This window comes from Salmo salar, chromosome 14 (genome assembly GCF_965601325.2).
Source record: "Salmo salar chromosome 14, fSalSal1, whole genome shotgun sequence".
NCBI classification, from domain to species: Eukaryota; Metazoa; Chordata; class Actinopteri; order Salmoniformes; family Salmonidae; genus Salmo; species Salmo salar.
Window position 1 is genome coordinate 92,735,770 of NC_138304.1, and position 25,552 is coordinate 92,761,321.

General features: G+C 43.8%; 1 protein-coding gene across 4 annotated transcripts in view; it reads left to right on the plus strand.

Moving 5' to 3' along the window:
• Positions 1 to 1,312: 1,312 nt before the first annotated feature.
• Positions 1,313 to 25,552, plus strand: part of cap2 (cyclase associated actin cytoskeleton regulatory protein 2) — a 38,339-nt gene continuing 14,099 nt past the window's right edge. Inside the window, exons 1-4 of one of the 4 annotated variants that reach the window (XM_014142883.3) lie at positions 1,313 to 1,767; positions 16,303 to 16,427; positions 16,665 to 16,765; positions 18,822 to 18,899. In XM_014142883.3, the coding sequence (XP_013998358.1) occupies positions 16,313 to 16,427; positions 16,665 to 16,765; positions 18,822 to 18,899 (294 nt within the window). In that variant the 5' untranslated portion in view covers positions 1,313 to 1,767; positions 16,303 to 16,312. The remainder of the gene's footprint in view (positions 1,768 to 16,302; positions 16,428 to 16,664; positions 16,766 to 18,821; positions 18,900 to 25,552) is intronic. The other 3 variants (XM_014142884.3, XM_014142882.3, XM_014142885.3) reach the window with 3 other exon arrangements.

The following is a 25,552-nucleotide window of genomic DNA, read 5'->3' on the forward strand; positions in this document are numbered from 1 at the left end:
GTATGTAGCACACGGGGATGTGTGAGACTCTTCAGCCTGAACTGTCCCCACTTGAACCAGCAAATAGCTCATTTTTTTCATGGCGCCGACTGGTAAGACACTCAGGAGGGCGGTCACGTGTACTAGCAAGACAGAGGTCCCGAGTTCGCGTAAGCTATGGGCCGAATCGGGAGGAAGTGGTACAAGCTAAGCAAACAGCGTGATGTGCTTTACACGTGTGTGAGTGTAAATTACCACAGAGCAGCCAGAAAGAAGCCTTATGGGGTTACATACAAAATGTCTGCTAGCTGTATGCTGGTGACCATGCTCCTGCTCTTCATTTTGTAACACTGTCACCCAAGGCCCCTCCACCATTTTAGCCGAACATTCAAAGACGTGGGACAAGCATTCACCTCCCACTCAAACAAACACGTCTGGCAGCAGAGAGTTTGGGAATAGAGTCCTCTGAGGACTGATTCAGAGGCTTTTCGAATCAATAAAAGATCCCTACCCTCTCCTCCCTAACCTGGCACGGAGGCAGCATGGTACCCTTTTCTGGTCAAAGTAGTGCATTGCATAGGGAACAGGGTTCCATTTGGGACACAGTTGGACTATTTCAGCCTACAGTGTAACTCAGGCAGCTGCCATGACACAGCAGAGACAGAGGCCTTTCACGTGACATCACTACGGCTTCCATGGCATCTGACGTCCGCCATGATGGAATTCAGAGGCAGGTTGTGAATTGGGATGTGACAGACAGACAGACAGACAGACAGACAGTAGTAGGTGCCGTTAACATAATCAGGAGCACAGTGAATGGCCCTGTTAAAACTTGCTCCCAGTTATATTTGAGTTGACGTGAGCTAGCTATAACCAGTGATTATATCAGCACATAATGATCCCCACCCACTGGGCCTAGACGTCAGTTCAATGTCTAGTTTTGATTTACATTTGTTTGAGTTGTCAACTATTGTCGATTCAAGGTGAAATCTTAATTAGGTTAAAAGTTTAAAAATAAATAATAATCCCCTTACGTTGATGACTTTTTGCAAATCCAATGAGTTTTCCACATTGATTAAACATCATCACATACATTTTTGGGGTTAAAATGATGTGGAAACAACATTGATTCAATCAGTTTTGCCCAGTGGGCAACCTTATGATCTTGGAGAGAATAATGATGATGATGATGATAATGTTAATATACAATTTTCATATGACAAGCTTTTAGAATTTGAATGTCCACACAGCACTATCCTTTGAGTCATAGGGTAAGACCACTGACAACATACACAACATTAGACGTCAATCAGACGTTCCATACTTAGTCTAGGTGTCTGGGGCTCCCACCACTGCTCCTCAAGACCAGGCAGGGGGAGAGAAAGACTGGAGGCACCGACTGGTACTTTGCCAGTGGTCCACTCACTCAACTGCGTTATCAGGTTCACAAATGTTGCTTAATTTGGAAGTCCCGGAAGCTTAGGGTTATCTGCGCGATTGACTGACAGGGAGGCTGGGTGAAGCGGCAGACATAGGAACGAATCAACCTGGGACATTACAAAACCGAAATAAAACACTACGCCAGGACTTGATAGGGACCTATCGAAGGTAAATCTGTTGGTTAGTTTGTTTTCTAACGATTTTTATATTTTTGACGAGATGGGAATGGGAGGCAGAGAGGTGGGGACTGGGGCGGCACGTTTGTAGATGGCTCGCCTCACAGAAACGCGTGCGGTTATACTATTCGCTGTATTGGCACGAGAAAGGAAGACACCGATAGCCACAAAGGTCTGAACAATCGCCCTTTCCATATTATCTATGTGTGTCTTGTCTTTGTGTTTGTATGGCTAGTTAAACCATTCCGTATTTGCGGCGTTTCAGTTTATTCTAGAAAACAGGTATTGCGTCAAAAAGGCTACAGTTAGTGCTAGAATATACGAATTTTAGTATTTTGTATGTCGATGTCATTGTTATTTTTGTATGTGATGACAACGGTATAGCCTATACAATGCAGCATGCAAATGACGCAGGATGAAAGTGTAACGGATGACATGTCAGCATTGTTTTATTATTATTATGGTGTAGTGTGTGGCGCCGAGTCGGAATGACCTGACGCTATTGTCGTACCTCTCATACCTTGTTATCTGTGTGAGGACACATGAACACAACATACATAGTTGTAGCACAGGATCAGTACACCTGTGTCACACCAACCTTGAATGAACCTTCAGGGAACATTATGAATGTTGACAGTTTAATGTTGTTTATATTATTATGAACATTTTTCAATTCTCACGTGTTAGCCTGCTGATTATTTCCATATTGGTATAGATAGATTATTACTCTCAAATGTACAATTCATAAGCCCTATAAGTATAAGAGTTTTCAGATCTCTCTCTCTTGACAAAACTCGAGTTTCAGATCTAGAGGTTTTTTATGAAGGGCCATCATCATGTCTAAGAATGAAATGGTCCTTAGCCCAAAGACCTTATAGGCCTATCAAGCACTAACCATAGAACCTTCCAACTTAGAATAGATGACAGGAAATCACCACCACTAGCTTGAAGCAGGGGCCCAATATAGCCCTGAGATCAGATACCCAGGGCATAGAGTTATGAGACCCTATGGTGATTCTTGAGTATAATGGCATTCTCATTTCAGTAGAATAATAACACACCACCGATGTCTGCTTTCACAGCTATTGGGTCCAAATCCCTCCCCTTGGTCAGACAATTGTTAGGTGCTTTGTTTACTAAGAAAACAATTTCTCTAAACCCTCTAACCTCAGAGTTCAACCTGGTCTCAGAGCATTTCATATTATTCTGTAAGTAAATCAGACACTCCATTTAGTATGATATGTTACGTTTCGTATGGTATGTATTAATTTGTGGATGTCCATTACCCATTTTGTATAATGCATTCTGAATTACAATTTGTATTATATGTTATGAATTTACTAAACATACAATATGTTACGAATTTACTAACTATACAATAACGAATTTACTAACTATACAATACGTTACGAATTTGAAAAACATACAATATGTTATGAATTTGCAAAGCGTATGATATGTTATGAAATCCAGCTTGGTGGCTAACGTTAGCTCGTTGGCTAGGGGTTAGGCTTAAGGTTAGGGTTACATTTAGGAGTTAGGTTAAAGGGTTCAGGTTAGGGTTGGGGGAAGAGTTAACTAACATGCTAAGTAGTTGAAAAGTAGCAAAAAAGTAGTAAGTAGTTGAACAGTTGGTAATTAGCTAAAATGCTGAAGTTGTCCATGATGAGATTTGAACTCGCAAACTTTGGGTCGCCCACCCGTCCACCCTGACCAATCACCCTACGTTCGTTTTTTCCTTAAGTAATTATCTGTTTATGTAACCGTATCAAACGAAACATATCATACTAATTTGAGTATCCCAGAATACATTTACTATGTTACGTCTAGTCTATGAGACCAGGCTGGGGTTCAAATCCTGTCCTGGCTCTTTCCCCTCAATCACTTTATACAAATAACTTACTGTAACACTGTATAGCTGGGGTCCAAGAGTGAAAGAGCTAAAATGGCATTCGCTATGCTTTCTATCGCCACGGAGACTTTGGCAAACTCACAATGGTGAAGAGATGCTAATCAAGTCATACTGTGCCAGATTATAGCTGTTGCATTCACAGTTTTCAACATATCTTCCGGTGAAACAAATTATGAATAGGGCTGGGGAAAATACAGTGGCAGACTGTACTCTGTTTTATAGCATGTTGCAAGGCTTGTCAAATGTCTTTATTTACAACTATAGACATAGTTCAATTGTGGCTCATACACTCTATGATCAGATATTCAGTGTTATGTATGCCAGTGAGCAGTCAACTCTGTCCACTGATCTAAGATCAGCTTTCCCTGCCTCTTATACCTTATCTCACCCATTGGAGCACAAGCACGAAAACGGACTCTGGACCAGTACTTAGAGAACGCCTCCACCTATCAGTAATTACTATACACACTGATAAAGTTACATTGCCATTACATATTGGGTTATTTGTATTTTGTATGTTTTTATTTATTAAGCCATCTTTAGAGGACAAAAGTAACTTTATTTTACATTTTGTTACATATACAGACATTTTACATAGATGGTACTTTTTTTTCATACAGTAGTTACATAGCAAGTATATATATATCTGAGATGGTTTTATTCCCCAACATTCTGTACACAGTTGTTTTAACAACAAAGACACATTTTGTCTTTCAACTTCCACTGTCTTCCAAGGGTGTCTAAATAACTTTCAAACATCCAGTTAGAAGACCTCAAACCAAACCCAGAGGTCTCCAGTGGCTGGCTACAGACTCTAGGGCCCTGTACTGTCTGGCAGCCTGCATAAATAGACAGTGAAGCCCATGTTAGACATTTGGCACTGCTGGGAGAATTCTCTGGAGTGATTAATAGCATACGCCCAGGCTGCACCTCCCATCCACCACCAAGGAATTAGTACACTCACAGTACTGCTGGTGTGAGGCCTACTGCACACTTCAGATCACTAATGAATGTGCTAGCTGCTAGGTCCTACTGTAGCAGATAGCTAGGAGGACGGCTGATGCATGGTCAACACGGGGACTGGCTGAAACCCTCTTCTGCTTCTTATTAAAGTACTGGTGAGGGATGTTATCATGTTGAAGTGTAGGTGAGGTAGGGATACACAGCACAACTGGACTGAACTAGACTGTTCTGGGTCCAAAAAATCTAATCAAATGTTATTTTTCACATGCACCGAATACAACAGGTGTAGACCTTACAGTGAAATGCTTACTTACAAGCCCTTAACCAACAATGCAGGTTTAAGATAAAAAAAAAAAAAGTATTTACTAAAATAAACTGAAGTAAAAAAAAAAAAAAAGAATACAATTTGTAATAAATAAATAAGGAGCAACAATAAAATAACAGTAGGGAGGCTATATAGAGGGGGTTCCGGTACAGAGTCAATGTGCGGGGGCACCGGTTAGTTGAGGTAATATCTACATGTCACGGTTTTCGTCGGTAATGGAGGACCAAAACGCAGCAGGTATGTGTAAGCGCATCTTGACGTTTATTAACTTCCCAAAATGAACACCAAAATAACAAAACAAGTGAACGAACGATATACAGACAGTCTGGCAAGGCACAAGGCTAAACACAGAACAATCTCGTCGTGCTTGGCCACACAGTCATGTGTGACCAGGGAGTACAGGAGGGGACTGAGCACGCACCCCTGAGGGGCCCACGTGTTGAGGATAAGCATGGCAGGTGTGTTGTTACCTACCCTTACCACCTGGGGGCGGCCTGTCAGGAAGTCCAGGATCCAGTTGCATAGGGAGGTGTTTTGTCCCAATGTCCTTAGCTTAGTGATGAGTATTGAGGGCACTATGGTGTTGAACGCTGAGCTGTAGTCAATGAATAGAATTCTCACGTACAGTTGAAGTCGGAGGTTTACATACACCTTAGCCAAATACATTTAAACTCAGTTTCACAATTCCTGACATTTAATCCTAGTAAAAATTCCCTGTCTTAGGTCAGTTAGGATCACCACTTTATTTTAAGAATGTGAAATGTCATAATTATAGTAGAGAGTGATTTATTTCAGCTTTTATTTCTTTCATCACATTCCCAGTAGGTCAGAGGTTTACATACACTCAATTAGTATTTGGGAGCATTGCCTTTAAATTGTTGTACTTGGGTCAAACATTTCGGGTAACCTTCCACAAGCTTCCCACAATAAGTTGGGTGAATTTTGGCCCATTCCTCCTGACAGAGCTGGTGTAACTGAGTCAGGTTTGTAGGCCTCCTTGCTCGCACACACTTTCAGTTCTGCCCAAAAATGTTCTATGGGATTGAGGTCAGGGCTTTGTGATGGCCACTCCAATACCTTGATTTTGTTGTCCTTAAGCCGTTTTTCCACAACTTTGAAAGTATGCTTGGGGTCATTGTCCATTTGGAAGACCCATTTGCGACCAAGCTTTAACTTCTTGACTGATGTCTTGAGATGTTGCTTCAATATATCCACATAATTTCCCTCCCTCATGATGCCATCTATTTTGTGAAGTGCACCAGTCCCTCCTGCAGCAAAGCACCCCCACAATATGATGCTGCCACCCGTGTGCTTCACGGTCAGGCTTTTTTATGGCGGTTTTGGAGCAATGGCTTCTTCCTTGCTGTACGGCCTTTCAGGTTATGTCGATATAGGACTCGTTTTACTGTGGATATAGATACTTTTGTACCTGTTTCCTCCAGCATCTTCACAATGTCCTTTGCTGCTGTTCTGGGATTGATTTGCACTTTTCGCACCTAAGCGGTATGACGGCTGCGTGGTCCCATGGTGCTTATACTTGCGTACTATTGTTTGTACAGATGAACGTGGTACCTTCAGGTGTTTGGAAATTGCTCGCAAGGATGAACCACACTTGTGGTCTACAATGTTTTTTCTGAGGTCTTGGCTGATTTCTTTTGATTTTCCCATGATGTCAAGCGAAGAGGCACTGAGTTTGATGGTAGGCCTTGAAATACATCCACAGGTACACCTCCAATTGAATCAAATGATGTCAATTAGCCTATCAGAAGCTTCTAAAGCCATGACATAATTTTCTAGAATTTTCCAAACTGTTTAAAGGCACAGTCAACTTAGTGTATGTGAACTTCTGACCCACTGGAATTGTGATACAGGGAATTATAAGTGAAATAATCTGTCTGTAAACAATTGTTGGAAACATTGCTTGTCATGCACAAAGTAGATGTCCTAACCAACTTGCCAAAACTAAAGTTTGTTAACAAGAATTTTGGGGTGTGGTTGAAAAACGAGTTTTAATGACTCTAACCTAAGTCTATGTAAACCTCCGACTTCAGCTGTAGGTGTTCCTTTTGTCTAGGTGGGAAAGGGCAGTGTGGAGTGCAATAGAGATTGCATCATCTGTGGATCTGTTGGGGTGGTATGCAAATTGGAGTAGGTCTAGGGTTTCTGGGATAATGATGTTGATGTGAGCCATGACCAACCTTTCAAAGCACTTCATGGCTACAGACGTTAGTGCTACGGGTCAGTAGTGTCACGACGTGAGCGAGAGAGCCTATGGAGAACAAATACATTCTTCTTGCCAAAGCTCCTAATCTCAAAAATTGGAGAATTAAACAATATTTTTTTTGAGAATGTGGGAATGGTCCGTGGACACTTAAGGGACAGTCATGTCGAGTTTGTTTCATTTGGTGACCTCATGAAGGACAGGAGACATACATTACTCTTTCTTTGTTTGTATACAATTCTCAATTATGGGGTTTGCGTCTGAATGTTGGATAAAATAAATGATTGAGTATAGTAATACTTTTGAAAGATGAGATGTGATGTTAGCCTTCTAAATGAGAGTATGGGTTTTCATATGAAGTTTTAACTAGTCAGTGACCACACCCCGTGAGTACAGACAGTTACATCGGCGTCACGACGTCTTCCCTGTGGCTCAGTTGGTAGAGCATGGTGCTTGCAACGCCAGCATGGTGTGTGCAACGCCAGGGTTGTGGGTTCGATTCCTACGGGGGGCCAGTCCCCCCTCCAAAAAATGCATGAAATGAAAATGTATGAAATGTATGCACTCAAGTCGCTCTGGATAAGAGTGTCTGCTAAATGACTAAAAATGTAAATGTCATGGAACGCCTCTTTTTCTACTCTAGTATGAAAGCCACTTCCAACAAAATTTGCATTAGATCAGAAAACATGAAGCGGTAGTTATATGTTGAAATGGTTGGCAACTCTGCCAAAGAAACACGCGGTAAGCCGGACTAGAGGTCGACTGATTATGATTTTTCAACGCCGATACCGATTATTGGAGGACCAAAAAAAAACGATACCGATTAGTCGTCCGATTTTTATTTTTTTATTTTTTTTATTTAATTTATTTGTAAAAATGACAATTACAACAATACTGAATGAACACTTTTATTTTAACTTAATATAATACATCAATAAAATCAATTTAGCCTCAAATAAATAATGAAACATGTTCAATTTGGTTTAAATAATGCAAAAACAAAGTGTTGGAGAAGAAAGTAAAAGTGCAATATGTGCCAGGTAAAAAGGCTAACGTTTAAGTTCCTTGCTCAGAACATGAGAACATTTGAAAGCTGGTGGTTCCTTTTAACATGAGTCTTCAATATTCCCAGGTAAGAAGTTTTAGGTTGTAGTTATTATAGGAATTATAGGACTATTTCTCTCTATACCATTTGTATTTCATATACCTTTGACTATTGGATGTTCTTATAGGCACTTTAGTATTGCCAGTGTAACAGTATAGCTTCCGTCCCTCTCCTCGCCCCTACCTGGGCTGGAACCAGGAACACATCGACAACAGCCACCCTCGAAGCATCGTTACCCATCGCTCCACAAAAGCCACGGCTCTTGCAGAGCAAGGGGAACAACTACTTCAAGGTCTCAGAGCGAGTGCCGTCACTGATTGAAACGCTATTAGCGCTCACCCCGCTAACTAGCTAGCCATTTCACATCGGTTACACCAGCCTAATCTCGGGAGTTGATAGGCTTGAAGTTATAACCAGCTCAATGCTTGAAGCACAGCGAAGAGCTGTTGGCAAACGCACAAAAGTGCTGTTTGAATGAATGCTTACGAGCCTGCACCTGCCTACCACCGCTCAGTCAGACTGCTCTATCAAATATCAAATCAGACTTAATTATAACATAATAACACACAGAAATACGAGCCTTAGGTCATTAATATGGTCAAATCCGGAAACTATCATTTCGAAAACAAAACGTTTATTCTTTCAGTGAAATACGGAACTGTTCTGTATTTTATCTAACGGGTGGCATCTGTAACAGTGTAGGTTCCGTCCCTCTCTTCGCCCCAACCTGGGCTCGAACCAGGGACCCTTGCACACATCAACAACTGACACCCACGAAGCATCATTAACCCGTCGAGCGACAAAAGCCGCGGCCCTTGCAACGCAAGGGGAACAACCAGAGTGAGTGACGTCACTGATTGAAACGCTATTAGCACGCACCACCGCTAACTAACTAGCCATTTCACATCGGTTACACTCACCCCCCTTTTTGACCTCCTCCTTTTCCGCAGCAACCAATGATCCGGGTCACGGCACCAATGTAAGAGTGTAGGTTCCGTCCCTCTCTTCGCCCCAACCCGGGCTCGAACCAGGGACCCTTGCACACATCAACAACTGAAATCCCACGAAGCATCGTTACCCATCGCGCCACAAAAGCCGCGGCCCTTGCAACGCAAGGGGAACAACCACTTCAGGTCTCAGAGCGAGTGACGTCACCGATTGAAATGCTATTAGCGCGCACCACCGCTAACTAACTAGCCATTTCACATCGGTTACACATCCATAAGTCTAAATATTCTTGTTACATTGCACAACCTTCAATGTTATGTCATAATTATGTAAAAGTCTGGCAAATTAGTTCGCAACGAGCCAGGCGGCCCAAACTGTTGCATATACCCTAACTCTGCGTGCAATGAACGCAAGAGACGTGACACAATTTCGCTAGTTTAATATTGCCTGCTAACCTGGATTTCTTTTAACTAAATATGCAGGTTTAAAAAAATATACTTCTGTGTATTGATTTTAAGAAAGGCATTGATGTTTATGGTTAGGTACATTCGTGCAACGATTGTGCTCTTTTTGCAAATGCGCTTTTGTTAAATCAACCCGTTTGGCGAAGTTGGCTGACTTGGTTAGGAAGAAATAGTCTTCACACAGTTTGCAACGAGCCAGGCGGCCCAAACTGCTGCATATACCCTGACTCTGTTGCACAGAACGCAAGAGAAGTGACACAATTTCCCTAGTTAAAATAAATTCATGTTAGCAGGCAATATTAACTAAATATGCAGGTTTAAAAATATATACTTGTGTATTGATTTTAAGAAAGGCGTTGATGTTTATGGTTAGGTACACATTGGTGCAACGACGGTGCTTTTTTCGCGAATGCGCTTGTTAAATCATCACCCGTTTGGCGAAGTAGGCTGTGATTCGATGAGAAATTAACAGGCACCACATCGATTATATGCAATGCAGGACACGCTAGATAAACTAGTAATATCATCAACCATGTGTAGTTAACTTGTGATTCTGTGAAGGTTGATTGTTTTTTTATAAGGTAAATTTAATGCTAGCTAGCATTAAATTTGGCTTCTTGCTGCACTCGCGTAACAGAACACAAGAGCCATGCAGGCTCCTCGTGGAGTACAATGTAAGGCAGGTGGTTAGAGCGTTGGACTAGTAACCAGAAGGTTGCAAGATAGAATCCCCGAGCTGACAAGGTAAAAATCTGTCGTTCTGCCCCTGAACAAGGCAGTTAACCCACCGTTCCTAGGCCGAAAATAAGAATGTGTTCTTAACTGACTTGCCTTGTTAAATAAAGGTAAAAAATACATTTAAAAATCGGACACAATCGGTGTCCAAAAATGCCGATTACCGATTGTTATGAAAACTTGACATCGGCCCTAATTAATCGGCCATTCCGATTAATCGGTCGACCTCTAGTGTCTATGTAATTCTGTGATTGATGAAGTAAGTTAGTAAATAAATAATTAAACCAATTTGTATATCGCTGATTCATGATCTATGTTAGGGTTCATGCAGATATCCAAGGGTTTGCGACATTCAGAATATGACTGAGGTAATAATACATTAAGTGACTGTAATCGATAAGATATGGAAATATCTGAAGAGTTATATTCGGGAAATTGAAACTCTATAAACAACATTTTCCGTGGTGCCCTGACTTCTTAGTTAATTAAAGTTACATGACTATTTTAATTGCGAAACTAAATTACACAGAGAATTGATTTGATAATATACAGTCTTCACATTTAATGATAGTCAATGCTACGACAGTAGTCATTTAGGCAGGTTACCTTGGGGTTCTTGGGCACAGGGACTATGGTGGTCTGCTTGAAATATGTTGGTATTACAGACTCGGTCAGGGACAGATTGAAAATGTCAGTGAAGACACTTGCCAGTTGGTCAGCGCAGGCTCGGAGTAAACGTCCTTGTAATCCGTCTGGCCTTGTGGACTTGTTTACTCACATCGGCTATGGAGAGCGTGATCACACAGTCGCCTGGAACAGCTTATGCTCTCATGCATGCTTCAGTGTTGCTTGCCTTATAGCGAGCATAGAAGTTATTTAGCTCGTCTGGTAGACTCGTGTCACTGGACAGCTCTCGGCTGTGCTTCATTTTGAAGTCCGTAATAGTTTGCAAGCCCTGCCACATCCGACGAGCGTCAGAGCCGGTGTAGTACGATTCGACCTTAGTCCTGTATTGACACTTTACCTGTTTGATGGTTCGTCGGAGGGCATAGCGGGATTTCTTATATGCTTCCGGGTTAGAGTCCCCTCCTTGAAAGCGGCAGCTCTATCCTTTAGCTCAGTGCGGATATTGCCTGTAATCCATTCAGGATATGACTGAGGTAATAATACATTAAGTGACTGTAATCGGTTGGCGTATGTACGTACGGTCACTGTGGGAACGAAGTCATCAATGCACTTATTGATTAAGCCAGTGACTGATGTGATGTACTCCTCAATGCCGTCGGAAGAATCCCGGAACATATTCCAGTCTGTGCTAGCAAAACAGTCCTGTAGCTTAGCATCTGCGTCATATGACCACTTCCTTATTGAGCGAGTCACTGGTACTTCCTGCTTTAGTTTTTGCTTGCAAGCAGGAATCAGGAGGATATAGTTATAGTCAGATTTGCCAAATGGAGGGTGAGGGAGAGCTTTGTACGCGTCTGTGTGTGGAGTAAAAGTGGTGTAGAGTTTTTATTTTTTCCTCTGGTTGCACATTTAACATGTTGGTAGAAATGAGGTAAAACGGATTTAAGTTTCCCTGCATTAAAGTTCCCGGCCACTAGGAGCGCCGCCTCTGGATGAGCATTTTCTTGTTTGATTATGGCCTTATACAGCTCGTTGAGTGCCGTCTTAGTGCCAGCCTCAGTCTGTGGTGATAAATAGACAGCTACAAAAAAATATAGATGAAAACTCTCTTGTTTAATAGTGTGGTCTACAGCTTATCATGAGATACTCTACCTCAGGCGAGCAAAACCTAGAGACTTCCTTAATATTAGATTTTGTGCATCAGCTGTTATTTACAAATAGACACAGACAACCACCCCTTGTCTTACCGGAGGCAGGTATTCTATCTTGCAGATGGACCGAAAACCCAGCCAGCTGTATGTTATCCATGTTGTCGTTCAGCCACGACTCTGTGAAACATAAGATATTGATTTGAATACATTTTGTTATCCAATGATTGCACGTAGGCTAATAGGACTGATGGTAGAGGGGGATTACTCACTCGCCATCGGATCCTTACAAGGCACCCCGACCTACATCCCCAATATCTCCGTCTCTTCTTCATGCGAATGATGGGGATTTGGGCCTTGTTGGGTGTCTGTAGTAAATCCTTTGCGTCTGATCGTTAAAGAAAAAGTCTTCATCCAGTACGAGGTGAGTAATCGCTGTCCTGATATCCAGAAGCTCTTTTCGGTCATAAGAGACGGTGGCAGAAACATTATGTACAAAATAAGTTACAAATAACGCGAAAAAACACATACAATAGCACAATTGGTAAGGAGCCCGTAAAACGGCAGCCATCACCTCCTGCGCCATCATAATAAGACTGGATTATGAGAAGTGTGTGTGTTTGTCTCTGTATTTGTGTGTGTGTGTGTACCACAGGAGGTTGGTGGCCCCTTAATTGGGGAGGACGGGCTCGTGGTAATGGCTGGAGTGGAATAAGTGGAATGGTATCAGATACATCAAACACATGGTTTCAGTACGTTTGATACCACTCCATTCCAGCCATTATTATGAGCCGTCCTCCCCTCAGCACCCGTGTGTGTGTGTGTGTGTGTGTGTGGTGTGTGTGTGTGTTAGGGAGGACTCATAATCCAGTCTGTGTGACGGTGACATCACTGGAGCCGATCCTTGCATGGGGATTGGTTTGCTAACACTGGAGGAAGAAACACAATCAGGCTAATGGCCTGGCCTATGAGGTCAGTCTCCACTGATAACAACCGGATCAGGTGACCAGATAGATGTGGTTTCTCCTCAACTAAGAGAAGATAACTTCTATGGCTGAGTCCCAAATGGCACCCTATCCCTGGACTCCTCTATAGTGCACTACTTTTGACCATAGAACTCTGATAAAAAAAAATAATTGTGCTACTAAAGTATACAGGGCTACCAATAGATCAGCAGGTTTTTCATGGACGATGACTGAAAGCAATGCCCTGTTTCTGTATGAATGAAATGCCCCCTTCTTTCCTTCTCTCCTCATGGTCGCGGGAAGATGTTTAGGGGTGGGGGTGCAGAATTTTTCTCCCTGCTCTGCAGACAGCTATTTCAGTGTGCTCATACAGGAGTAGTAAAGGTCCAGCGCACTACTTAATTTTTATATATATATATATATATATATATATATATATATATATATATATATATATACACACAGTACCTGTAACGAGGGTCGTCTAAAGGAGACCAAGGCGCAGCGTGTAGAGTGCTCATATTTACTTTTAATTAAGACTTTTTAACAAAACGACCGACAACAGTTCCGTCAGGTGACATACACTAAACAGAAAACAACTACCCACAAAACCCAGGAAGAAAAACCCCTACTTAAATATGATCTCTAATCAGAGGCAACGAGGATCAGCTGCCTCATTGATCAACCCAAAACTAGAACTTAAACATAGAAATACAAAACATAGAACAACCCAAAACACCCCCATGTCACGCCCTGACCTACTCTACTATAGAAAATGACATCTTACTAGGGTCAGGACGTGACAGTACCAGTCAAAAGTTGGACACACCTACCCATTCAAGGGTTTTTCTTTATTTTTACTGTTTTCTACATTGTAGAATACTAGTGAAGACATCAACACTATGAAATAACACATATGGAATCATGTAGTAACCAAAAAAGTGTTAACCTCTCTGGGCTAGGCGGGACGAATTCGTCCCACCTACGCAACAGCCAGTTGAATCCCGTGGCGCGATTTTCAAATACCTTAGAAATACTATTACTTCAATTTCTCAAACATATGACTATTTTACAGCATTTTAAAGACAAGGCTCTCGTTAATCTAACCACACTGTCCGATTTCAAAAAGGCTTTACAACGAAAGCAAAACATTAGATTATGTCAGCAGAGTACCCAGCCAGAAATAATCAGACACCCATTTTTCAAGCTAGCATATAATGTCACAAAAACCCAAACCACAGCTAAATGCAGCACTAACCTTTGATGATCTTCATCAGATGACAACCCTAGGACATTATGTTATACAATACATGCATGTTTTGTTCAATCAAGTTCATATTTATATCAAAAACCTGCTTTTTACATTAGCATGTGACGTTCAGAACTAGCATACCCCCCGCAAACTTCCGGGGAATTTACTAACAATTTACAAAATTACTCACGATAAACGTTCACAAAAAGCATAACAATTATTTTAAGAATTATAGATACAGACCTCCTCTATGCACTCGATATGTCCGATTTTAAAATAGCTTTTTGGTGAAAGCACATTTTGCAATATTCTAAGTACATAGCCCAGCCATCACGGGCTAGCTATTTAGACACCCAGCAAGTTTAGTCTTCACCAAAATCAGATTTACTATTACAAAAGTTTGATTACCTTTTGTTGTCTTTGTCAAAATGCACTCCCAGGACTGCTACTTCAATAACAAATGTTGGTTTGGTCCAAAATAATCCATCGTTATATCCGAATAGCGGCGTTTTGTTCGTGCGTTCCAGACACTATCCGAAATGGTAAATCAGGGTCGCGAGCATGGCGCAATTCGTGACAAAAAAATTCTAAATATTCCATTACCGTACTTCGAAGCATGTCAACCGCTGTTTAAAATCCATTTTTATGCCATTTTTCTCGTAAAAAAGCGATAATATTCCGACCGGGAATCTCCTTTTAGGTAAACAGAGGAAAGAAAACAAGGCTTTCGGTCGACGCGGGCACGAGCCTGAGTCTCACAGTACTGTAACCAGCCACTACCCAAACGCGCTACTTTGTTTCAGCATGAGCCTGCAAAGCCACGATTCAGCTTTTTGCCGCCTTCTGAGAGCCCATGTGAGCCGTAGGAAGTGTCACGTTATAGCAGAGATCCTTTGTAATGGATAGAGATAATCAAGAAGGGGAAGAAATGGTCAGACAGGGTACTTCCTGTACAGAATCTTCTCAGGTTTTGACCTGCCATTTGAGTTCTGTTATACTCACAGACACCATTCAAACAGTTTTAGAAACTTTGGAGTGTTTTCTATCCAAAGCCAATAATTATATGCATATTCTAGTTACTGGGCAGGAGTAGTAACCAGATTAAATCGGGTACGTTTTTTATCCAGCCGTGTCAATACTGCCCCCTAGCCCTAGCAGGTTAAACAAATCAAAATATATGTTATATTTGAGATTCTTCAATGTAGCCACCATTTGCCTTGATGACAGCTTTGCTCACTCTTGGCAATCTCTCAACCAGCTTCACCTGGAATGCTTTTCCAACAGTCTTTAAGAAGTTCCCACATATGCTGAGCACTTGTTGGCTGATTTTCCTCCACTCTGCAGTTCAACTCATCCCAAACCATCTTAATTGGGTTGTAAAAAAACACACCAGGAAATCAGCTCCAAGAGATTGTAATTTAAGAAGTCTGTTCCCAAGTATTCCCACGCATTGAGAGACACGACGTGATCGTATACAAATGTAAGCCAGGTTTGAAATGATTATGTTTTAGTCAAACATTATATCTGTTTGGGGTTCTTGCGATCAATTTGCAGTCTACAAATTATTTGTAATTATGTTCCAGAACCCCGACCGTCCGCTCAAGAACAAATCGTCCCGCGGCTGAATATAGTTGATGATCCCTGACCTATGGTATGGTGTACATGATGTGAGATGATTGATTGTGTAGCGGAAGTTGTGGCAAAGGACCAGATGGCTAGAGTTCCAGAAAAACTCGGTCTGCGTTCCAAATTGCACCCTATTCCCTTTATAGTGCAATGCTTTTCACCAGGGCCCTACGAATCCTATCGTGTTTTGGGTTTTTAAGTGTCTGCAGTGTCACAAGTGTCCTATAGCATTTCAAATGTCCCTCTGACCCTACAAATTAGCCAACCCCTATAAATCTAGATACAAAAGAAAAGTAATGGGTTGTATTGCATTTCTCTTGAAATCAGAAGAGAGACGTCATGGGGAACATGACCAGCCCTGGCTACTAGCCCCAGTGATGGATATCAGTCCACTGACTTTATCTGCTTCGTTCCAGGACCGTCGCCATGGAAACGCTAGTGCAGCGGCTGGAGCAGGCCGTGATTCGTGTGGAGCAGGTGTCCATCAACATGCAGGTGTCCAATGGCATGGCCAACGGGGAATGTAACGGGATCAATGGAGGTGAGTAGTAGAAATGTAGTGGTCCAGACTGTGACAGCAGTGTATAGCATTGGGTAGTGAGGTTCTAGGTTCAACTGGGGACACTACTTTATCCAATGAACGTTTATAAACATGTAATATTCTATATTAAACTCTGAAAAGATACTGTGGTAGAAAAACGCCTGACCTCTCCTCTGTGGGCATTGTTTTCTCCTTCTTCCCTCCATTCTTCCACCATTCTTCCTCCTGTCTCTCCAGGTCAGTCCCAGTGTATGGAGGCCTTTGACCTGCTGCTGATGGGGCCATTGTCAGAGTACCTGAAGAATAGCCGTGCCATAGGAGAGGATGTGGAGAAGCATGTGAGTTGCAGGAATGTGTGTGTGCGACTGCATATGACTGACTAAAGGCCGCAAATGGGAAATGGCTCTGTGCCATTAAGATCACAAAGTCTCCTCCTCAATCCCCAAATCCCTCAAATGTTCTCACACACACACACACACACACACACCAGCTGTCTTGGTTAACACACTGCCGTTATATTTGGTCTTTGTCTTTATCTTAAACTGTTAGTCTACAGTAAATTAAACGAAGCAGGCGCTTTAACTGACAGAAACTCAAAGTGATGTTTGTACCAGAGCAGCAGATGAGAACACATAAAAAGATAATACGGATGATGAAAATAAGACTGTTGCATACTCTGTCCTGCTATACTACTCTGTTCTGCTATACTACTCTGTTCTGCTATACTACTGTCCTGCTATACTACTCTGTCCTGCTATACTACTCTGTCCTGCTATACTACTCTGTCCTGCTATACTACTCTGTCCTGCTATACTACTCTGTCCTGCTATACTACTCTGTCCTGCTATGCTACTCTGTCCTGCTATACTACTCTGTCCTGCTATGCTACTCTGTCCTGCTATACTACTCTGTCCTGCTATACTACTCTGTCCTGCTATACTACTCTGTCCTGCTATACTACTCTGTCCTGCTATACTACTCTGTTCTGCTATACTACTCTGTCCTGCTATACTACTCTGTCCTGCTATACTATTCTGTCCTGCTATACTACTCTGTCCTGCTATACTACTCTGTTCTGCTATACTACTCTGTCCTGCTATACTACTCTGTCCTGCTATACTACTCTGTTCTGCTATACTACTCTGTTCTGCTATACTACTCTGTCCTGCTATACTACTCTGTCCTGCTATACTACTCTGTTCTGCTATACTACTCTGTCCTGCTATACTACTCTGTCCTGCTTTACTACTCTGTCCTGCTATACTACTCTGTCCTGCTATACTACTCTGTTCTGCTATACTACTTTGTTCTGCTAGAGATAAACTTGGTGTGTAACTTGATTTAATGATACTGTATATGCAACTGTTGTCACCCAGCCAAATCGCAACCACATTTAAGATGAATCTTTAACACAGTGAGATTTTCTCTACCAGTGACAGTAGGGCTGGAGGGATGTTGAGAGGAGCACTTAGTGACCACTTCACTCCCCTGCCTGCTTTCTGTCAATGGGACTAGTGTTATATGGAGATATGCATCCAATATGGCAGCCTGTAAGGAATTGGGTTTCATTTGGGACAGAGACATGGTATAGATTCCCCTTGTTTTATCTCTCATAGAGTTGGCTCTGGGAACCTCTGACTGTGTGGGGTCCAGGGCTTGGCCAGGGAAAACCACTCCGGCTCCCTACAGAAAACCACTCTAGATAGATGGGAGGAGTAGGAGTGATTTAAATTACAGTTTGTTTCCTGTCCCCTACAAAGCCAATGGCGGGAGTGTGTTTGAACTTTAACCCTACATTCCAATATTTAAAACGCGACACAAACACCTATTCCACCAAGATGTTAGGCCGTTTTCCAAAGGGAGATGGGGTGTAGTTTGTGACTAGTAATCATGTTGGCAACCACTTTGATGATTTCTCTTCCGACTCCCAAAATAAAGGCATCATTTTAACCTTGATTCATACCAGGCACTGGCAGCAAGTCCAGTTGCAGAAATCCCTTTCTCAAGGCAGACATGATTTCAAATGGGAATGAAATAAGTGAGGACTTTAATATGTGGAAAAGCAGAATGACAGAGAAATGGTCTTGATATGTGGTGAAATGGGGAGAGGATATTCCTTCATGTGTCTTTTCTTTCATAAAACAACATTCACTTAATCTCCTTCTCCCATCACAGTGAAATGAGGAGGAGGGGGTGTGTGGGTTAGAGGTGTTTTTTTAAGTTAGGAACGCTCCTTTTATGGCAAAACCGGAGTTCCTCTGGAGGTTTTCCCAAACATGGGACATGCCTCGTGGGACCTGACTAATGCATTGTTACCAGCATGATGCAGTGCAGAGTGTGGTTTATAATAATCTCAGATTTGACATTTGAATCTTTTTCCTCTGTGATTGACAGTCGGAGATGGTGAACAATGCTCTGCAGCTTCAGAGAAGCTTCCTCAAAATGGCCACCACACACCAGGAGCCTGCTCAGGTAAGGATGATATGTGTAATGGCTTGGAGAACTGTCCTGAATGCAGATACCCAAAGCAAGTAAACAAATGTGTATGGATCAGGACTATTGGCCAACTGCACTGCACTTCAACACAGTTATCTAATGTGCACTTATCTACTGTTATCTACTGTAATGTAGCCAGTGTCGCCCATTACAGTGTCCCAGTATCGCCCATTTCAGTATTGCTCATTTCAGTGTCGGCCAGTTCAGTATTGCTCATTTCAGTATCAGCCATTCCAGTGTTCCAGCAGCAGCCTTTTCCAGGCCTCTCTGTGTTTCCCAGTGCTGCTGGGCCAGTGGGCAGCCATGCGGTGCCCCGGAGCTCTGTTCACATAGGGATTAACCCCCTTTAAAAAAGAACACTAATACAACACATTCACATATGGGGAATTGAGGGGGGGAAAGGGAGGGGGTATGGAGAGGAAGGGGGGGTTAACTTGATATCATCGCATTGGCTGTTTGTTTGTATTGAACCAGGGGGAGGGGGGTGGGGGGCAGAGCCCAAAGCTGAACAGGAAGTGATTAACTCCTATCTCGCAGGTCATTGGTTAAGAGGCGGTGAGAAAGAATTCACCAATTGTCTGATACACAAACAAGGAGGAAGGGTTTAAGCAGAGGGAGGGGACAGAGAGGAAGGGAATAAGAGAGGAGAGGGGAGGGGAGGAGAGGCGAGGCGAGGAGAGGGAGGAGATGGAGAGGCGAGGACGGTGGTGGGTGGTGGCTGCATTGACTGTTTGCTTAAAGACCCCATGCAGTCTTCTAAATGTTTCAATCATCACTGTATGTCTAATAAATCACTGTGTTTATTTCATTTAAAAAAGCAAAATATTTTTTTAATCATGTATTTCCCTTAGCCGCCTTTGCCATTGAAATGCTCAGTCTGATCGTATGGGCGTGTTGATACAAATGTTTATACACTGCTCAAAAAAATAAAGGGAACACTAAAATAACACATCCTAGATCTGAATGAATTAAATAATCTTATGAAATACTTTTTTCTTTACATAGTTGAATGTCCTGACAACAAAATCACACAAAAATAATCAATGGAAATCCAATTTATCAACCCATGGAGGTCTGGATTTGGAGTCACACTCAAAATTAAAGTGGAAAACCACACTACAGGCTGATCCAACTTTGATGTAATGTCCTTAAAACAAGTCAAAATGAGGCTCAGTAGTGTGTGTGGCCTCCACGTGCCTGTATGACCTCCCTACAACGCCTGGGCATGCTCCTGATGAGGTGGCGGATGGTCTCCTGAGGGATCTCCTCCCAGACCTGGACTAAAGCATCCGCCAACTCCTGGACAGTCTGTGGTGCAACGTGGTGTTGGTGGATGGAGCGAGACATGATGTCCCAGATGTGCTCAATTGGATTCAGGTCTGGGGAACGGGCGGGCCAGTCCATAGCATCAATGCCTTCCTCTTGCAGGAACTGCTGACACACTCCAGCCACATGAGGTCTAGCATTGTCTTGCATTAGGAGGAACCCAGGGCCAACCGCACCAGCATATGGTCTCACAAGGGGTCTGAGGATCTCATCTCGGTACCTAATGGCAGTCAGGCTACCTCTGGCGAGCACATGGAGGGCTGTGCGGCCCCCCAAAGAAATACCACCCCACACCATGACTGACCCACCGCCAAACCGGTCATGCTGGAGGATGTTGCAGGCAGCAGAACGTTCTCCACGGCGTCTCCAGACTCTGTCACGTCTGTCACATGTTCTCAGTGTGAACCTGCTTCATCTGTGAAGAGCACAGGGCACCAGTGGAGAATTTGCCAATCTTGGTGTTCTCTGGCAAATTCCAAACGTCCTGCACGGTGTTGGGCTGTAAGCACAACCCCCACCTGTGGACGTCGGGCCCTCATACCACCCTCATGGAGTCTGTTTCTGACTGTTTGAGCAGACACATGCACATTTGTGGCCTGCTGGAGGTCATTTTGCAGGGCTCTGGCAGTGCTCCTCCTGCTCCTCCTTGCACAAACGCGGAGGTAGCGGTCCTGCTGCTGGGTTGTTGCCCTCCTACGGCCTCCTCCATGTCTCCTGATGTACTGGCCTGTCTCCTGGTAGCGACTCTATGCTCTGGAAACTACGCTGACAGACACAGCAAACCTTCTTGCCACAGCTCGCATTGATGTGCCATCCTGGATGAGCTGCACTACCTGAGCCACTTGTGTGGGTTGTAGACTCCGTCTCATGCTACCACTAGAGTGAAAGCACCGCCAGCATTCAAAAGTGACCAAAACATCAGCCAGGAAACATAGGAACTGAGAAGTGGTCTGTGGTCACCACCTGCAGAACCACTCCTTTATTGGGGGTGTCTTGCTAATTGCCTATAATTTCCACCTGTTGTCTATTCCATTTGCACAACGGCATGTGCAATTTATTGTCAATCAGTGTTGCTTCCTAAGTGGACAGTTTGATTTCACAGAAGTGTGATTGACTTGGAGTTACATTGTGTTGTTTAAGTGTTCCCTTTATTTTTTTGAGCAGTGTATATATACATACACAGCCCTGATTGGCGGATAGGCTCGTCTATATTAACTAGAGCCTACCCCGCTTACCACTTCATGGTAGGAGGATACATATGCAAATAAAAGATGATTGGTCAGAATAATCAGATCGTGTGTCATGCTGTGGGCCAAAAACTCCATCCCACCACCTCTTACACTAAAATTGCATTAGCATCATTTTCACAATTTCACAGTGTTATTTCGACCTCGTAGTGTGTAAATATCATTACAAAAAAACAGGAAATCAATGTGGACGTGAACTAGTGAGGAGAACTTCCTGTATCTTTACTTCAGACAGTTAAGAAGCCAGTAGAGAGCCTGTAGAGACTGTAGAGAGTGTGGAGCCTGTAGAGAGCCTGTAGAGAGCCTGTAGAGACTGTAGAGAGCCTGTAGAGAGTCTGTAGAGAGCCTGTAGAGACTGTAGAGAGCCTGTAGAGAGCCTGTAGAGAGTGTGGAGCCTGTAGAGAGCCTGTAGAGAGCCTGTAGAGACTGTAGAGAGCGTGGAGCCTGTAGAGAGCCTGTAGAGAGCCTGTAGAGAGCCTGTAGAGACTGTAGAGAGTGTGGAGCCTGTAGAGAGCCTGTAGAGAGCCTGTAGAGACTGTAGAGAGTGTGGAGCCTGTAGAGAGCCTGTAGAGAGCCTGTAGAGAGCCTGTAGAGACTGTAGAGAGTGTGGAGCCTGTAGAGAGCCTGTAGAGAGCCTGTAGAGCCTGTAGAGAGTGTGGAGCCTGTAGAGAGCCTGTAGCCTATAGAGAGTCTGTAGCCTGTAGAGAACCTGTAGAGAGCCTGTAGAGAGCCTGTAGAGAGCCTGTAGAGAGAGCCTGTAGAGAGAGCCTGTAGCCTGTATGGAGACTGTAGAGAGCCTGTAGCCTGTATGGAGACTGTAGCGAGCCTGTAGCCTATATGGAGACTGTAGCGAGCCTGTAGCCTATATGGAGACTGTAGCGAGCCTGTAGCCTGTATGGAGCCTGTAGAGAGCCTGTAGCCTATAGAGAGCCTGTAGCCTGTTAAGAGACACTGTAGAGAGCCAGTAGGGGGCCTGTAGCCTGTATGGAGACTGTAGAGAGCCTGTAGCCTGTATGGAGACTGTAGAGAGCCTGTAGCCTGTATGGAGACTATAGCGAGCCTGTAGCCTGTATGGAGCCTGTAGAGAGCCTGTAGCCTATAGAGAGCCTGTAGCCTGTTAAGAGAGACTGTAGAGAGCCAGTAGGGGGCCTGTAGCCTGTATGGAGCCTGTATGGAGCCTGTATGGAGCCTGTAGAGAGCCTGTAGAGAGCCTGTAGAGAGCCTGTAGAGAGCCTGTAGAGAGCCTGTAGAGAGACTGTAGCGAGCCTGTAGCCTGTATGGAGACTGTAGCGAGCCTGTAGCCTGTATGGAGCCTGTAGAGAGCCTGTAGCCTATAGAGAGCCTGTAGCCTGTTAAGAGACACTGTAGAGAGCCAGTAGGGGGCCTGTAGCCTGTATGGAGACTGTAGAGAGCCTGTAGCCTGTATGGAGACTGTAGAGAGCCTGTAGCCTGTATGGAGACTATAGCGAGCCTGTAGCCTGTATGGAGACTGTAGAGAGCCTGTAGCCTATAGAGAGCCTGTAGCCTGTTAAGAGAGACTGTAGAGAGCCTGTATGGAGACTGTAGAGAGCCTGTAGCCTGTATGGAGACTGTAGCCTGTTATTAAGAGAGCCTATAGCATGTAGAGAGCCTGTAGAGAGCCTGTAGCCTGTAGAGAGACTGTAGAGAGCCTGTAGCCTGTATGGAGAGTGTAGCCTGTTATTAAGAGAGCCTATAGCATGTAGAGAGCCTGTAGAGAGCCTGTAGCCTGTAGAGAGACTGTAGAGAGCCTGTAGCCTGTATGGAGAGTGTAGCCTGTTATTAAGAGAGCCTATAGCATGTAGAGAGCCTGTAGAGAGCCTGTAGCCTGTAGAGAGACTGTAGCTTGTAGAGAGACCGTTAAGGGAGCCTGTAGCCCGTTAAGAGAGCCTGTAGAGAGCCTGTAGAGAGCCTGTAGAGAGCCTATAGAGAGCCTGTAGAGAGCCTGTAGAGAGCCTGTAGCAAGCCTATAGAGAGCCTGTAGAGAGCCTGTAGAGAGCCTGTAGAGAGCCTGTAGAGAGCCTGTAGAGAGCCTATAGAGAGCCTGTAGAGAGCCTATAGAGAGCCTGTAGAGAGCCTGTAGAGAGCCTGTAGAGAGCCTGTAGCAAGCCTATAGAGAGCCTGTAGAGAGCCTGTAGAGAGCCTGTAGAGAGCCTATAGAGAGCCTGTAGAGAGCCTGTAGAGAGCCTGTAGAGAGCCTGTAGAGAGCCTGTAGCAAGCCTATAGAGAGCCTGTAGAGAGCCTGTAGAGAGCCTGTAGAGAGCCTGTAGCAAGCCTATAGAGAGCCTGTAGAGAGCCTGTAGAGAGCCTGTAGAGAGCCTATAGAGAGCCTGTAGAGAGCCTGTAGAGAGCCTGTAGAGAGCCTGTAGAGAGCCTGTAGAGAGCCTGTAGCAAGCCTATAGAGAGCCTGTAGCGAGCCTGTAGAGAGCCTGTAGAGAGCCTGTAGAGAGCCTGTAGAGAGCCTATAGAGAGCCTGTAGAGAGCCTGTAGCGAGCCTGTAGCGAGCCTGTAGAGAGCCTGTAGAGAGCCTGTAGAGAGCCTATAGAGAGCCTGTAGAGAGCCTGTAGAGAGCCTGTAGAGAGCCTGTAGAGAGCCTGTAGCGAGCCTATAGAGAGCCTGTAGAGAGCCTGTAGAGAGCCTGTAGAGAGCCTGTAGAGAGCCTGTAGAGAGCCTGTAGCGAGCCTGTAGAGAGCCTGTAGAGAGCCTGTAGAGAGCCTGTAGAGAGCCTATAGAGAGCCTGTAGAGAGCCTGTAGAGAGCCTGTAGAGAGCCTATAGAGAGCCTATAGAGAGCCTATAGAGAGCCTGTAGAGAGCCTGTAGAGAGCCTGTAGAGAGCCTGTAGAGAGCCTGTAGCGAGCCTGTAGAGAGCCTGTAGAGAGCCTGTAGAGAGCCTGTAGAGAGCCTATAGAGAGCCTGTAGAGAGCCTATAGAGAGCCTGTAGAGAGCCTGTAGCGAGCCTATAGAGAGCCTATAGAGAGCCTATAGAGAGCCTGTAGAGAGCCTGTAGCGAGCCTATAGAGAGCCTGTAGTGCAGTGCTTCTCAAACTTGGGGACCCCAAGGGCTGCACATTTAGTTTTTTTGCCCTAGAACTACAAAGCTTGATGATTATTTGAATCAGCTGTGTAGTAGTGATTGGGGGAGAAAGAAAAAACGGGTCCCCAGGACCGAGATTGGGAATCCCTGCTGTAGAGAGACTCTTGTCGCAGTTCTCTGAGAATTTGGGTGTCGATCCACAATGGTATTGGCATAACTGACAATCCTCAAATTGGAGAGGCATTGATTTAGCCCCCCCAAAAATATATTGTTGTCAATCAATATACCCCCAGAGAAATCTACTACAAAACCACACAGATACTGTATGGACACATTTTCACATGTACATAGTTTTATATAAACCTTAATCATTGCCTTTGGTGGAATAGTGATTGTGACCCTGTACAGCTCTCCCATAGGGACCCCAGAGCTGCCGGTAAACCTCTGTTTTTTCTCTCCACTGCACTGGCCCGGGGTTGTGCTCCGTGGCTTTTTATGGGCATGTTCTATATTTGAGCCACTCCGTGTATGTGTGTGTGTTTGAAGCTGGGCTCACCTGACCCCGTCACAGCCTATCACTGTGTGTGTGTGTGTGTGTGTGTGTGTGTGTGTGTGTGTGTGTGTGTGTGTGTGTGTGTGTGTGTGTGTGTGTGTGTGTGTGTGTGTGTGTGTGTGTGTGTGTGTGTGTGCGCCCACATAAAAAAGACTACAGTTTACGATAGAATAGTATAGGACTTACTATAGTATTCTGTAGTAAACTGCAGGATACAATAGAAAACTATACTACACTCCAGTATCCCTTGATCATGTGTTGTGCTTACTATAACATTTTGTGGTATACTGTAGAATACTACATATATTAAATAGTACAGTATTATCTGCAAAAAACACTAGTAAATACTACAATAATGTCTGCAAAAACACTACAGTAATTAGTATAGTATATACTACAGTTTTTACAATAGGAGTACTATAGTATTTAATTTGCATATACTCCACCCATT